The 15,180-nt window shown below is 50.9% G+C and overlaps 1 protein-coding gene and 1 long non-coding RNA gene across 2 annotated transcripts in view; one reads left to right on the top strand and one right to left on the bottom strand.

The window, feature by feature from the left end:
- LOC114484362 (uncharacterized) overlaps positions 1-5,016 on the top strand; it is a 38,601-nt gene extending 33,585 nt beyond the window's left edge. The window contains exon 3 of the long non-coding RNA XR_003677152.2: positions 4,842-5,016. This is a non-coding gene — a long non-coding RNA (uncharacterized lncRNA). The remainder of the gene's footprint in view (positions 1-4,841) is intronic.
- A 3-nt stretch (positions 5,017-5,019) lies between these two features.
- The window catches only part of TMEM132C (transmembrane protein 132C), a 386,766-nt gene continuing 376,605 nt past the window's right edge, over positions 5,020-15,180 (bottom strand). The window contains exons 7-9 of the mRNA XM_024121135.3: positions 14,191-14,464; positions 12,074-12,265; positions 5,020-6,220 (exon numbers count right to left, since the gene is read on the bottom strand). Of these exons, the coding sequence (XP_023976903.1) occupies positions 5,057-6,220; positions 12,074-12,265; positions 14,191-14,464 (1,630 nt within the window). The 3' untranslated portion in view covers positions 5,020-5,056. The remainder of the gene's footprint in view (positions 6,221-12,073; positions 12,266-14,190; positions 14,465-15,180) is intronic.

Below are 15,180 nucleotides of genomic sequence, written 5' to 3'. Positions count from 1 at the left end.
CTCAGAGGGTTGTTGTGAGTGAATAACAACACACACTAAGGACGTTTAATACTGAGTCTGACCCAGACTTGTTAAATGGAGTCTCATTACTATTATTGTTATAGTAGTTGTTGTTAATATTATTAAAATAATGTTAATACACTATTGTCGATCACAATAAAGATTAATGCTAATAAATATTACAGTTGACCCTCCAACAACATGTATTTGAACTGCAAGGGTCCACTTATACGCGGATTGTTTTCCAAGGTAAATACTACAGTCTTGCAAGATCCAGGGTTGGCTGAATCCACTGACTGGGAATCACGGATAAGAAGGGTGGACTGTAAACTCTACTTGGATTTTCCGCTGCAGGGAGGGTCGGCGCCCTAACCCCTGCTTGTGCAGGGTCGACTGTAATATTAGTTAAGATCTACTCACTTACGAGAAAGGACAGTTTGTTTTCTCAGAGCCTTGTGTTCTGAGAGGCCATCAGTCTGGCTGGAGTCTACAGGTGACCGTGAACGAGCTGGTGGGAACATAAGGGCAACGGGGGGTGAAGGCACTGCCCACCTCCCCTGACCCCCCGCCGTTCTGTGCTTAACTAACTGCCCCCGTCTCTGCTTCCACCCTCCGACTGGCAGCACCTTGAGGTCTTGTTAATGACTCCATTCTTTGTGTGTTCCCCAAACCAGGCACACAGCAGGTGCTCAATAAGTGCATGTGACATGAATCATGGGACCGGCATCCAAGAGCCAAGCTACCCTTGTTGTACTTGATCATTTTAGCAGGAAGGAAGAACTACAGACTGTCTATCTGGAAAGCCTTGCTATTGTTTTGCCCACCTGCCGGTCTGACGGGCTCACATCACCGTAAAAAGGCAGCACCTTATTTAAAACGGTGCACACTCATCTCCCTTGTGACCTTATTTGCAGCACGGAGCTGACACCCATCCTAGGGAGTCAGAGGTCAGACACCTACAGGCTCATTCAGTGGGGTCACAGGTTCACATCCCAAGGGTAGGCGGGCTTGGCAGGAAGGGCAGCGCTGGTGCAGGAAGGAGAGCAGACGTCCTCGCGGAACCTCCCAGTTTGTTTCAGGGTCTGGCAATACTGGAGCTGTGTCCCTCCCTAGGCGAGGTCGTAATTGAGTCTTACATTGACAATGAAAGAGACATTTTGACACCATGAGGCCCTGGTCGCCTGAAGTGACCAGCGGAAAGTTGTTAATGATAGTTGGAGTCACTTATGTCACCCAGGGTGGCCGAGCATCCTGTTTATCCTGAGAGGATTCCAGTCTTAAAACCAGGACAGTCCCAGGGGAAATGGGACCCATTGGTCCCCCCAACACGGCCTCTTAGCTCTACTGACACCATGGCACGTGCCCCTTGAGGGAGGCAGTTGTCAAACATCCTCACTGGCTCAGGCTCTCAGAACCGGGGCAGCTCGGTTGACCCCCGTGGACCGCGGAGGGATCTGCCCAAGGCCAGCAGCTGGCCTTCTTTAGAGTTTAACTTGGGGCAGAAATGAAGCAACCAGCATTAGATCCAACCACAGTACACTCTTTCTCTTGATTTGAAGCCTGATTCTTTTAAAGCAATCCATGAGCTGGCTAGGTAGGGAGCTCGGTTTAGGAGTGGATGTGGTTTCTACAGAAAAGGTATTGCAGGCTGTTCTACTGCACACGGGCAGCCACGCTGTGGGAGAACAAAGCTCCCCTGGTGCCTCGATTAAGAAACACTCACAGGGACTTCCCTGGCGGTCCAGTGGTTAGGACTCCGTGCTTTCACTGCTGAGGGCCTGGATTCAATCCCTGGTTGGGAAACTAGGATCCCACAAGGCCATGTGTCGTGGCCAAAAACAAACAACAAAAAAAACAGTGACAATATGTGAATCCCATCGGCTTCTCATAGACTCTCCCATAATGATATAGATACTAGCCCCCCACCACCGCCAGGTAAATCCATGCAGAGAGAGAGTAGATCAGTGGTTGCCTGGGGCTGGGAATTTGGTGAGGGGGTGGGGAAATGGGGAGTGAATCTGATGAGTATGGAGTTTCTTCTTGGGATGATGAAAGTTTTCTAAAATTGATGTGATGCACCACTCTGAATATACGACCATTGAATTGTACACTCTAGATGGGCCCATTTTATGTTACCATTGAATTGTACACTCTAGATGGGTCCATTTTATGTTACGTGAATTAGGTCTCAATAGGCTGTTATTAGTAGGGAGGTTTCTCAAAAAACTAAAAATAGAACTACCATACAACCCAGCAATCCCACTACTGGGCATAGACCCTGAGAAAACCATAATTCAAAAAGAGTCATGGACCACAATGTTCACTGCAGCTCTGTTTACAATAGCCAGGACGTGGAAGCAACCTAAGTGTCCATCGACAGATGAATGGATAAAGACGATGTGGCACATATATACAACGGAATATTACTCAGCCATAAAAAGGAACAAAACTGAGTTATTTGTAGTGAGGTGGATGGACCTAGAGCCTGTCATACAGAGTGAAGGAAGTCAGAAAGAGAAAAACAAATACCGTATGCTAACGCATATATATGGAATCTAAAAAAAAAAAAGTTCTGAACAACCTAGGGGCAGGACAGGAATAAAGACGCAAACGTAGAGAATGGACTTGAGGACGGGGGAGGGGGAAGTGTAAGCTGGGACGAAGTGAGAGCGTGGCATGGACATATATAAACTACCAAATGTAAAATAGGTAGGTAGTGGGAAGCAGCCACATAGCACAGGGAGATCAGCTCGGTGCTTTGTGACCACCTAGAGGGGTGGGATAGGGAGGGTGGGAGGGAGACACAAGGAGGGAGGAGATGTGGGGATATACGTATACGTATAGCTGATTCACTTTGTTATACAGCATCAACTAACACAACAATGTAAAGCAATTATACTCCAATAAAGTTGTTAAAAAATTATATAATTTTTTTAATCAAAAAAATAAAACTTATTTTAAAAAATCACTCTCTTGTCGTCAACCAAAAAATTCTCTTCCCTCAACCAGCCAAAGGAACCACAATCCCACTGGAACTTCAAAAACAACAACAAATGCAAAAATAATCAGAATAAAAGTACACCTTTACCCCAGATGAGAGATCAACACAGTTTTCCATTCAATGTCAAGGCTCTCCTTCTCCTTCGATGTGAACTGGAAGTGCACTGGGGGGTGGGGGGGGACAGACAGCATCAGCGTCACCCTGGAACACGTCAGGAATGCACATTTTCTCCTGGTGACCCTGAGCGTGCTGACGTCTGAGAACCGCTGATGTAGCTGACAGTGGGCAGGTGATTGAAAGTTTCCCTTGTTAGGAATTACTCTGGATCAGCCAAGAAACCAAGAGGAAAACAAGCCAACAGTGTATAGTTTTCCTTCTAGACTAGCAGACGGTTTATTTCTTTAACAAGTTGTACATTTGGCGAGGAGAAGAAATAATAGGAGTTCAGTGAAATACGAGACAGCCCACGAGATACTGACTTGGAATATGTTAAATGACAATTGGCATCACAGGTATAAATAAATAGCTCCTTTTCCCCGTCTCTAATATGTGCTAGAAATATCTTTTTAAAAGGTCCAGCTAAGGTTATGAGGCTTCGAGGACCCTTTCTTAGCTACTGATTTTAGTAATTAAAAAAAAAAAAAACCAGGAAGCATTCCCGGTATCTGCGGGCACCGCCCCACTGAGAGCATCACGTGACAGCCGGGCGGCTTCGTCCCCAGCAGCTGCGGACAGAACGGAGTCTTGGGGTTTGTGTCCCTACCTCGTGGTCTCCTCTGCCTCGCACACTTCACTTTGGATGAGTGCATTTTGCAATGGGCGGCTACACGATTAGGCTGGTACCAGAAAGCACAGTTGATTGACAATCTAACGTAGATTTTCGTGTTTTCCGTTTATGCTGGTATACCCTGCCTAACGAAGTAAGAAAAACAACTGAAAAACCCTCAGACCGTTTTTTTATCCCTGTTCATTTGGCAATATCAGCATGTCTCGGGATAGATCTGCCCTGTGAGGTTGTTGCTGATTAGTCTTGGGTCTGGTTTCCCTCTTGCGGAGCTGACCTCATCTTCCCCTGGGAGAAGCAGCCGCACGACACCAGTGATGGAGTCCTGGAGTGGTCAGGGGAAGCCGGCTGGGCTCTGCGCTGTTGGCTGTGTCCCACTGGTCCAGACTCTGCCAATGTCCCACGCACTGACTTTGGCCCTGTGGTGGGTGTAGTGGTGATGGGTGAAGGCATCTTCCCCCATCCCTCCAAAGGCTCTGAGAACTCCCCCTGATTGCAGAAAACCCAGCAAATATCAACCAGGCTGGAGGGATACAGAAAAGCATCAAACGTAATACTTAAGGAGTGGTTTAACTGACATCGTTTCTAAGCATTCATCTGATGTATAGGAATATAATTGGTTTAATTTAGGAAAATATACCATTGGATCCTCAGGAATAAACATTAAATATAAATCAAATGGAAGTCTAAGACACAAAAAGAAAAAAAGGAGGGGAAAAAAAGAGAATGTGGAAGAAGAAAAGATTATTAAGTAGAGATGTAAATAGCCTCAGGTCTATCCCAAGAGACAACCAATATTCAGAAACGTCTCCTCCCCAAAGCCCAGGGTGACAGTCCAAGGCTGTCCTGGGAAAAGAATATTGAATTAAAATGGAAAATGTCTCTTAGCAGGCCCTAGTTTTAATATATTTTGCTCCTTTATTAGAAATATAAACAGATGATTACTTGTCTTTTTATTTGTCTTTTTGCATTTTTTTTTTAACAAATACTTTTTGGTAGCTTGTCTGGGTTATATTTTGACTCATAAAATAACCTTCCCAATTTGGCCCCGCGCAGGTCAAACGTCTCCAGAAGCTCCCTTCCCCGAGTTTACTACGCCGACTTGCGAACACCTGCCGTCATCAGCCTCTGATTACAAAAGACTGTCCGTTTCCGGCTTCAGAATTTCCAACTGGTTTCGAAGGGAGACCCCAACGATTCCCTGTTCAGCCCCAGATCTACTCTGGAACCGAAGGAGGGCGTCCAAGCGCTGGCCCTTCGGCCAGAGGGGCCTAGGCTTTGTCCTTGAGCTCCTCCAGGTGGTCTCTGAGCTCTTTGGGGGCGGCCACGCCCACGTCCTGGCACACCCACTTGATGTCCTCGTCGGTGCCGCCGAGGATGGAGTTCACGGTAGGACAGCTGTCGTCGGCGGGGATGGTGGTGAAGGTGGTGAACTTCACCTTTTTCCTCTTGGAGGTGGGCGAGTGCAGGGGCTCGAGCTTCTGGTCCCTGCCCTGTCTGTCCCCGGCGTCGGCGGGCCTCGGGACCTGGCTGTGCCCGTGCTTTTGGGAGCCTCCGCTGAGCAGGAGGCGGTCGCTCTCGTCTATGACGGTCGTGTGCTCGTCCTGCCGGGGGGACCCGTCGCCCACGTCCTCCAGGAGCTCCGCCTCGTTGCCCAGCCACACCCAGTCGTGCGAGTGGGTCACGGAGGCCTGGCCTTCCAGGGGCACCTGCTTGTGCCTGTACTTGAGGGCGAAGGTGGCGCAGTTGATGAGGAAGACGAGGATGGCCAGGCAGAAGACCCCCAGCAGGGCGTACATGCCGATCTCCAGGTCGCTGAGGCCGCGGGGCGCCTGCACCAGGTCGCCGGCCCCCGGCCCGGCCCCCGCCCGCGGCAGGTCCACCTGCGCCGGGAAGTTGGCGAAGTCGATGGGGATGGTCTGCAGCTGGCCCTCGCCCGCCAGCCGGCCCCCGTCCAGCCGGCTGTTCTTGCCCACCTTGTTGTCCAGCAGCGACTTGGCCGTGGGGCCGCCCCGGCGGGGGGCCCCGTCCTCGCGCTCCGCGGGGGAGCCGCCGTACCAGGGCCCCTCCTGGCCCTTGGGGCGCCGGCCGCTGGCGTGGTTCTTCATCTCGGCCTCCTCGTAGGCCCCGCCGGGGCCGGAGTCGGCGTCGCGCTGGCCGAACTTGACCCTGACGGTGCCGACGCCCACGGCCAGGACGCTCTTGCGTTTGGATTTCTGGCAAGCCTCCGCGATGGTCAGGTCCACTCGGACCAGGGGTCCCTGGCCTTCCCCTTCGGCCACGACAACGGGCCACCTGGGCGAGCGGGGCTGGGGGACGGACACGACGGCCTCGTCCAGGGACGTGGCGGTCAGGGTGAAGTCCTTGGTGTCGTAGATGTCCAGGGGTGTCACTGAGCCATCGCTGAACTGGAGCCAAGTGCTGACCACGGCTTCCTGCGGGGAGAGCGGCAGTTAGAAATCCACGGGGGAGGCGGGAGGGGGGAGACGCCTCTTCTCTGGGCATCGCGCCTGCCCCCATTCTAGAACAGAACCCAGAGACTTAGCGGCAGGGCTTAAAATCCAGACCTGCTGGCTGGTGAACCTGGGGAAAAAAAAATCCAGGTTTTATATCAAGATCCGGGAATCACCTTAATGGAAACAAGAACCAACGCAGACAGGCAGTGACAGCTCCAGTGTAATCCTTACCCAGGGAAAAGACCCCATAAAAAGCCCTCACTGAATTTATTAGGCTCCACTGAATCTATTCCCGGCGACGTCACTTGAGCGTGTCTGCTGGCTCATCACGCCGACGCCCCCCCTTCCCTCCTATCAGAACCCTTGTGATCACACTGCGTTCAGTATGTTCCATTCTCCGCATAACCCACGGTAATCGCTCCATCTCAAGATCCTTCATCACACCTGCAAAGTCCCCTTTGACACACCAGGTGACGTATTCACAGGGCCTAGGAATCACACGTGGCCACCTACGGTGCGCCATTATTGCACCTACCACGGTGGTGATGGAAGCCAAGGTGTCCATAGTGCTTCCTGGGTACCAGCCACTGTTCTAAGTGGTTTTTATGATCAACTCATTTAATCACCACACCAGTATACAAGGTACATACTATTATCTATACTTCTCATTCTGCAGGTGAGTAGACTGGATCACAGTGGGGACCCGACGCTCACCCAGGTTTCCAGCGCTAAGTGACAGAGCTGGGTTTGAGTCCGGCCAGTTCATCTCAAGGCTTAAGCACGTTTGCTAGTCAGTCCCTGGCTGCCTTTGACTCTGAGGTCATTGACCAGGCCAGGGGTTGAAGGAAACAATTGCGATGTGTCTGGAATTCTTCCCTGTCCTCTAAGAACAGGCATTGAGTGGTCCAGTTTTCATTCATCTGATCATTTCAGGGACATGTATTAAAAGCCTCTTCTGTGTCAGGCCGTGTGCCAGACACTGAGTAGTCTTGGACAGAAGACTGACAGAGAGTAAACAATACATGGCTGTTTATTGGGGCAGCCTGGGATGTTTCCTGGAGCTGGGCCGGGATGTTAGTTCTGCATAAGTTTGATGTGCTAAGTTTTAAATGTTTCCTGGCTGTGCCGCATTACTTGTGGGATCTTAGTTCATCGACCAGGGATTGAACCTGGCCCCTCAGCAGTGAAAGCATAGAGTCCTAACCACTGGACCACCAGGGAATTCCCTAAGTTTTACTTTTGTTTTTTTTTTTTTTTTCTTTTGCGGTACATGGGCCTCTCACTGTTGTGGCCTCTCCCGTTGCGGAGCACAGGCTCCGGACGCGCAGGCTCAGCGGCCACGGCTCACGGGCCCAGCCGCTCCGCGGCACGTGGGATCTTCCCGGACCGGGGCACGAACCCGTGTCCCCTGCATCGGCAGGCGGACTCTCCACCACTGCGCCACCAGGGAAGCCCCCTAAGTTTTACTTTTTAATGTACAGTTCAATGTACAGGGAGGAAGGAAGGTGACTGGAGGTTAGGAGGGAGATGGGTTGGCACTGGCTGTGAAATGGCCAGGACAGCTCCTGTTGGACAGTCTGCTGGATGTTATGAAGGTGAAGCAGGGTGCAGGGGGAGAAGGAAATGGGCAGTGATATCCTGGTTGGGAAGAGCTAACGGACCCCCAGGGGTCTGTTGTGGGCAAAGGATCCTGTGTTTCCTCTAGTCCTGGCCTCTGGACACCATGGCAAAGGGCAGAGGGTTTGAAGTGGGAGTTTTGAATTAAATACATGGATCCACTATTTCCCCGGGAAGATTTTTCTTTAAACCAATTCTTCTGGGCCTCAGTTTCCCCAAATGAAAGTGGGAATGTGAATACCTAAACCATAGGGTCTGGGATGGACATCTATTTGGCCTGACCAGTTTCCACTCCTCCTTTCCAATGGGGGCTAGAGCACTAATTTTCCTTTCAGAACCATGTGCCTTTTCTCCATTCAGAGTCTGAGGAGTATATGGGTGGGAGGGACCCTCCTCTCCAGTTCCAGAGGTGGGCATATGTCCAAAGTCTGGCCAATCAGAACATTTTGCTACCCTTTTCACAGTGATTGGCTCAGAAAGAGGCACATGACCCAAACCAGCCAATGGGATGTGACCTCTGGGCTTTTGTTGGAATTAGAGCAGAATTTATTTCCCCTGGAACTACTGAGTTGGCATGCAAGCTGGAATGGGGAGTGGCCATCCTGCAACCACTTAGGGACAGTCTGCTGGAAGCTGAGGCCAGCACAAGGGAGAGAAAGTTAAGAGATGGAGGGGGAGGGAGAGAGAGAGAGAGAGAGAGAGAGAGAGAGAATCTTAAGAGCATGTCCCAACAACAAAGAAGACTGGCTAAGTATAAACTAGTAAAAAACTAGGTGAAAATATACAAATAAGAGATGCAAATTCCCAGGAATCAGAAATAAAAAGAGAAGGCATACTAGAGTGGTGCAAATAGGTAACTGTTACTGAGGCAGCTCGAGGGCGTGCAGAGCTGCTCGAAGACCTACCAGCCAGTGGCTGGGACGGTGATGCCCACCTAGGCATGTGTCAGAGTGGGGTGAAACCTTTTACATAAAGCCAGGACTCCTCTCCACATATGGGGGTGAGACAGCCTACCCACTGGGCCAGAGGCACATCAGTGATGCTCGTCTGTGCGCTGAGCACTGGGTGTGAAAATGCCTCCCTTGGAAATCAGAACCTCACCCCTTCCCCAGGAGCGGGGAGTCTGAAGTTATAACACCTGATGAAGGAGCTGCAAGACATTTACTTGAAACTGGACCCATCCACATGCAAAACTGCACAGGAATTCCCCAGGAAGCATATAAAACAAAGCAACCACAGCTCAAGAGGTGCTCATGATAAAAAAAAATTACAATCCCTAGGAGGGAAGGCTCTACCATGAGAGAAAGCCATAAAAATTTCACATAGAAAGATCAGCAGATGAAGGATTCGAGATAATAAAACAAATGAAAAAGACTATAAAATAAAACAAAGCAACAACAAAAATAAGCTGAAAAAAAATAGTTAAAGAGAGTAAAAAGGAGTAGAAGCTACACTGAAAGAGTGGGAGTCACTGGAAAAAGAACAGGTAGCCGTGGAAAGAACCACACAGAACTTCTAGGCATGAAAAATACTCTGGTTGAAATTAATTACTCAGTGGATAGTTTGAACAGCAGATTAGACGTGGTTGAGGAGAGAATTAGTGTAATGGGAGACTGAGCCAAGAAACTTAGCCAGAATGTAACCACAGGACTATAAAGAGATGAAACATAGGAAAGGAAGGTTGAAAGGAAGGAGAAAGAGAATGAGAATGGCCAACGGTTTTCTGTTAGGAGTTCCAGAAGCAAAGAATATGGGAGAACTTCAATAGTCAAAGAGATAAGGGCTGGACATTTTCCAGAATTGAGGACAAGTGCCAATAAAAAAAAATGAAGGTTTCTGAAGACACCACCGGAGCATCTGGATCTAGCTTTACCTGAAGATGCAAATGCTTGGACATGAACTGATAAACTCTGACGTCTGACTCAACCAGCCCGAGTTAGGCCTCTATCACTTGTAAGGAAAAGCCCAGACTATCACCAGCTTCCTGTTAGGAGTGAGTGAGAATGTTCACGAAATCTAAAGATGGTGTGTGCTCGCTCTTGGCACCTGCCCACTTTCCTACAATACCTGCCTGCTTAACTTTCAGCTGTCAAGCCCACACGGTGGTTTTGCCTGAGGGCACTCTGGCCTCTGGAACCCATGTGGTCATGCCTGCAGCCAGAAATGCTGAGAAATTAACACCCTCCAGAAGCAGCCCTCCACTAAGGGCTGACGGAGGTGTGATAAATATCCCAGCTTCCTTGACCTCAGGTACAATGACTCTCCAGCCTTTTCTACGCTGGCTGACGGTTTCCCCAGGAGACCCAGGCTCCAGTAGCCCACAGTGGTGGCTGAGTTGGGAACACACTCTTTTGGCGGTCTTCCCTTCCTTCCCTCACTTCCCGACGCCCTTCTGGCGTTCCCTTCACGGCCCAAATGAAGTCCTTGTACGCGGACCCTCATCTCAGGCTCAGCTTTTTGGGGAATCAAAGCTAAGACATGACTGGTTCAGGAATTTTCCTCACCGCCCTCCTCTCCTTTAGCTTCATCAACTTACAAATCATACAATCGGACGGGCCCCCTTCTAAAGCCTCAGTCGAATGTTTTCATGCCGGGGGAGACCTCATTTCACTTCACTAGCCTAGCTTTCTTTAGCACTAATAGGGCACAGGGGAGTATAATGCAACTGCCCTCATATTCACGGCATAGCCATCTTTCAGATTTTGTATTTCAAAGTTGGAAATATCAGGAACAAGGGGCCAGCCTTCCACACTCCAAGGGCTGAGATAAAACGCTGTTAACGCAGCATGCAAGTTCATCTTGGCTGACTTTTCGCCTTGAGTTCATTTTTCTTCATCAACTCTAGACGGAGAATGAACTTATCATCAAACAAGCCCCCCTGAATGGCAGGCAATCCGAATCAAGCCCTCAGAACCCCGCGGGCTTGCCAACCTCCATCTCCATCATCCCTGCTGTGTGATTGAGACCAAGTCCTTCCATTAGCTCGTGGCAGCGAGGTTGGAACATAGGGGTTGTCTCAGGAGAAGCCAACACAATTCCCCAAAGATGAGAAATTCTGAACTACTTAAACTAACACACGTCCAGGCATGATTTAGAGCTCCTATTCTTTCAAGAGTCATGCCTGCAAATGGAATGAACTCCATCCCTTAGGCAGTGCCGGGGCCCTCGAATTACCCTCAGCCAATGAAGACAGATGGGTGAGGCTGGATACTGACGGGTGGCCTTGCCCCATGCCAGGGAGGTGGCAATGTCAGTTATCCCCTGATTAATGACCAGTTCTCAGCAAATAGCTTCATGCTTTCCGCCTTGTCTCCCCACTTTCTTTCTAAACGAGCAAATGCCATGCCAGTCTCCTGCCCCCAGGAGAAGTGAGCAGGGATACCAGCCCTGGGAGCCGGACCCGGATGGGAACCTACTCCAGGTCCCTGCGGGCAATGCTCTGGAGCCACACCAGGCAGCAACGCGCAGCATTTCTAGAATGGTCCACCCTGGTCCTTGGAACCTGGGAACATAACGAGATGTCCCTCCCATGATGATGTCATATGCACAGTTGAAGTTAGGGAGAGCCGCCTGGCTGAGCTGGGTGGGTCTGGTGTAGTCACAGGAGCCTTTGGAAGCAGAGGAGTTTTCTCTGGCTGGTGGCAGAGGGCAAGTCAGAGGTTGAAAGCACGAGAAGAACTCCACGCGCCGTTACTGGTTCTGAAGATGATGGCGGGGGCGGGGGGCGGTGTGGGCAGAGAGAAGGGAGCAGAGAGAGGCTCCCAGCCAGCAGCTAGCAAAGAAACAGAAACCTCAGCATTCAGCTGCACCAGAGCTGGATTCTGCCAGCCACAGCAGTGAGTGCAGGAGCAGATTCTTCCCCAGAGCATCCTGATAAGAGGCTTTGCTCTCAGCCTGTGAACCCAGGAGCATGGCACCCAGCTGAGCCCGCCCGGACTCCTGACCCGCGGAACTGTGAACGATAGTGGTTGTTGTCTTAAGCTGCTAGGCTTCTGACTAACCCATCCCTGTGCACTGGGTACCGTTATTCTGGTTCATCACAGACCCCACTTCTTGGACGATGTAACCACGTGCGTTTTACACAGCCCGAATCACTCCATCCTGGAATGTGGTTTGGCCACCCTGTCCCCGTTCCTCCCACCTCCCTCCCCTTTGGCTGAAGCAGGTGTGGCAACCGGCCTTGCTCCCCTCGACCTCTGGCATCCAGGCCCCTACCTGTTTGGGGGTTCGCAGCAGCTCCTCAGCTGTGGCCACAGCCGTGACGGCCTTGCTGTTCTCTGTGCTGGGGTGAAGGGTGACAGACAGCCCAGCCACGAACTGGATGGCCAGGTCTGTCACCGAGACTTTGTCATCTAACACGGTTACTGTCTTCTCGGCCAGGATGGAGTCAGACAATGGGGACAGCACCTGGGCAGGACACAAGATAAATCCGTCACACCTGCTTCTGGAGGATGGAACCTTTCCCTCCATCCTAAACAGGGTCCAGAATAGAGAGTGAAGGAGCCACACATCTACTTCACTATATACACGAGCCCGTACTGGGCCTTTGTGAGAATCAGAGAAAGTCACCCCTCCCCTGAGACACTTTAGCTCTATCTTTTGGAAAACGGACATAAAAATTAAAATCCGTTCTTTTTTTTTTAAAAATTAATTAATTTATTTCTGGCTACACTGGGTCTTTGTTGCTGCGTTTGGGCTTTCTCTAGTTGCAGCGAGTGGGGGCTACCTTCACTGCGGAGCACAGGCTCTAGGCACGCGGGCTCAGTAGCTGTGGCGCACGGGCTTAGTTGCTTCACGGCATGTGGGATCTTCCCGGACCAGGGGTTGCTCCGTGGCAACCTTCACTGCGGAGCACAGGCTCTAGGCACGCGGGCTCAGTAGCTGTGGCGCACGGGCTTAGTTGCTTCACGGCATGTGGGATCTTCCCGGACCAGGGATCGAAGCCGTGTCCCCTACACCGGCAGGCAGCTTCTTAACCACTGCGCCACCAGGGAAGCCCTCCATTCTGTCTTTGAAAGGAAATGACCCTCCCCATTTAGATGAGGCTCTCTTGGCGTACCGCACAACCTGGTCAACCGTACATGACCATCCTGCTGCCTGGACCCGGGAAGAGTCGCACACAAACTGACTCTGCACAGCCCAAATCCCATTCTAGGTGAATTACGGAATCAGCTGGAGACCTGAGTTATAAATAGCTTACTCTCCCTTCGGGCGCCCAGCGCAGTGTGTCCTCTGCTGAAATATTACTTTCTGCCTCTCTCATAAACCACATGTAGGACCTGAGATGTCTCAGGTGAAATGGTAGAAACATGTCTAACATTTCCACCTGGGGTGGTTGTGAAAGGATCCAGAATGACATTCCAAAACGGTGGAGTCACACACACGACTATCTGTGTGTAAGACAGAGAACCAGCAAGGACCTACTGTAGAGCACAGGGAACTCTACTCAGTACTCTGTGATAACCTATATGAGAAAAGAAGCTGAAAAAGAGTGGATATAGGTATACGTAACACTGAATCACTGTGCTGTACACCTGAAACTCACACGACGTTGTAAATCAACTCGACTTCAGTAAAATTAAAAAACAAACAAACAAAAAACCAGAAAGGTGGAGTCAGTAGGGTGGGACTTGATGGGTTGACTAAAAGGCCCTCATGCCCTGTCATCTGTCCTGAAATCCCACCATTCTATACATTTCTTTGAGCAAAAGACGCAGTAGGATAGTTTTATTATTATTTTTTTTTTTGCGGTATGCGGGCCTCTCACTGTCGTGGCCTCTCCCGTTGCGGGGCACAGGCCCTCCCGGACCGGGGCGCGAACCCGCGTCCCCCGCATCGGCGGGCGGGCTCCCAACCACAAGGCAGTAGGATTTTGAAGAGAGTTTGTCGAATGACTACATGACAGAATGACAGACTGACTTAAGGAGAGAAGGGAGGAAAGGAAGAAGGGACACACCCTTCTCTGGTCACTGGCAGGAGCAGTGCAGAGATGGGGGAAGGTTCTAAGAGGGTGTAGGAGGTGAGCGTCTGCAAAGGGGGCACTGAGGGTGGAGGAGCGGTCAGGATGGGGCGGGCTGGGTGCTGGGAATGGAGTATGCAGCAGCGAGGGGGCCATAGCGGTGCTAAGGGGTGTGGCCACCACCCTCTCAATTCTGTTTGGAAGGAGCTTGGGGCTCAAAGAGCTGGTCCAGGCTCACCTTTCGGGGGCCCCAGGAGGCCATCACGAGGACACGGAATTGGCCACGAGGACCCGCCCGTCTCGTGGGCCTCCCCCGGGGCTGGGCACCACACTCAGTGATGCGCGTGCAGAGGTTCCCAGCTCCGCTTCCTACCTGGATGGTTGCCATGCCAACCTCCCTCCCGACCAGGATCCTGCTGTCCAGGAGATTGGCCACATGGGGTTCCTCCAGCTTCATGAATTCCGCAACCAGGTGGGTGATGTCGAACTGCCAGTCGGGACTGAGCAGGTGACTTGGCCGGCCCCAGGGGCTGGCGCCCTCGGACACAAACTGCGTGAGGACCCGCACGGTGGCGTGCTGGTACTGCAGGGCGCAGCCTCGGCCCCGCCGTTCCTCCTCCTCCTCATCGTCGCTGTCTCGCGTGGGCCTGGCGGGAAAGAGAAGAGGCTCCCGGGTCAGGGGACGGAATCCAAGATGCTCTCGAGTCGCGAGGCAGGTGCCCCCGTCCACCTACAAAGAGAGAGCATCCCGGGCAGGAGCCCCAGGACCACACAGGAGCGCCAGCTCTATCACCGGGCAGCACAAAGGGTGAAACACCTCTCTCTCTCTCTTTTGTTTAATAATGCAAAGAAGCAAGCTTTATTGTGCTTGCCAAAGTTGGAAGGTAAGACTTAATTGAGAAGAAAATGAATATCTCTCTCCACTAAACAGCATGACCCGAAGGATTTCTCCACATCCTATCCCTCCTGATATATGTAACCCACAAAAAATCTCATCTCTCTTTTGAAGACATTTATTGACAAATAAAAGATAGAAGAACTAATATTTACTAAACCTACACTGTCCACAAAGTAGCAGAGAACCATGCATGGCTATTTACAACTTAATTTCAATGGATAAAATTAAGCAAACCAAAACAATAAATTTCTCCATCACTCCATAACCCCTTGTGCTAGTGGCTACCATGCTGGACATGGTGAGTCTAGAACATTCCACCACTGCAGAAAGGTCTATTGGGCAGAGTGGTACGATGCTCTTGAGATGTGTCTATCCTAAGCTCTGCATGGATGGACTCTTTTTTTTTTTCTTTTTGCGGTACGCGGGCCTCTCACTGTCGTGGCCTCTTCCGTTGCGGAGCACAGG

The sequence above is a fragment of the Physeter macrocephalus genome, chromosome 19 (assembly GCF_002837175.3).
Source record: "Physeter macrocephalus isolate SW-GA chromosome 19, ASM283717v5, whole genome shotgun sequence".
Classification (NCBI taxonomy): domain Eukaryota; kingdom Metazoa; phylum Chordata; class Mammalia; order Artiodactyla; family Physeteridae; genus Physeter; species Physeter macrocephalus.
The sequence above is the reverse complement of the archived record's forward strand: the minus strand, read 5'-3'. Positions and strand labels throughout refer to the sequence as shown.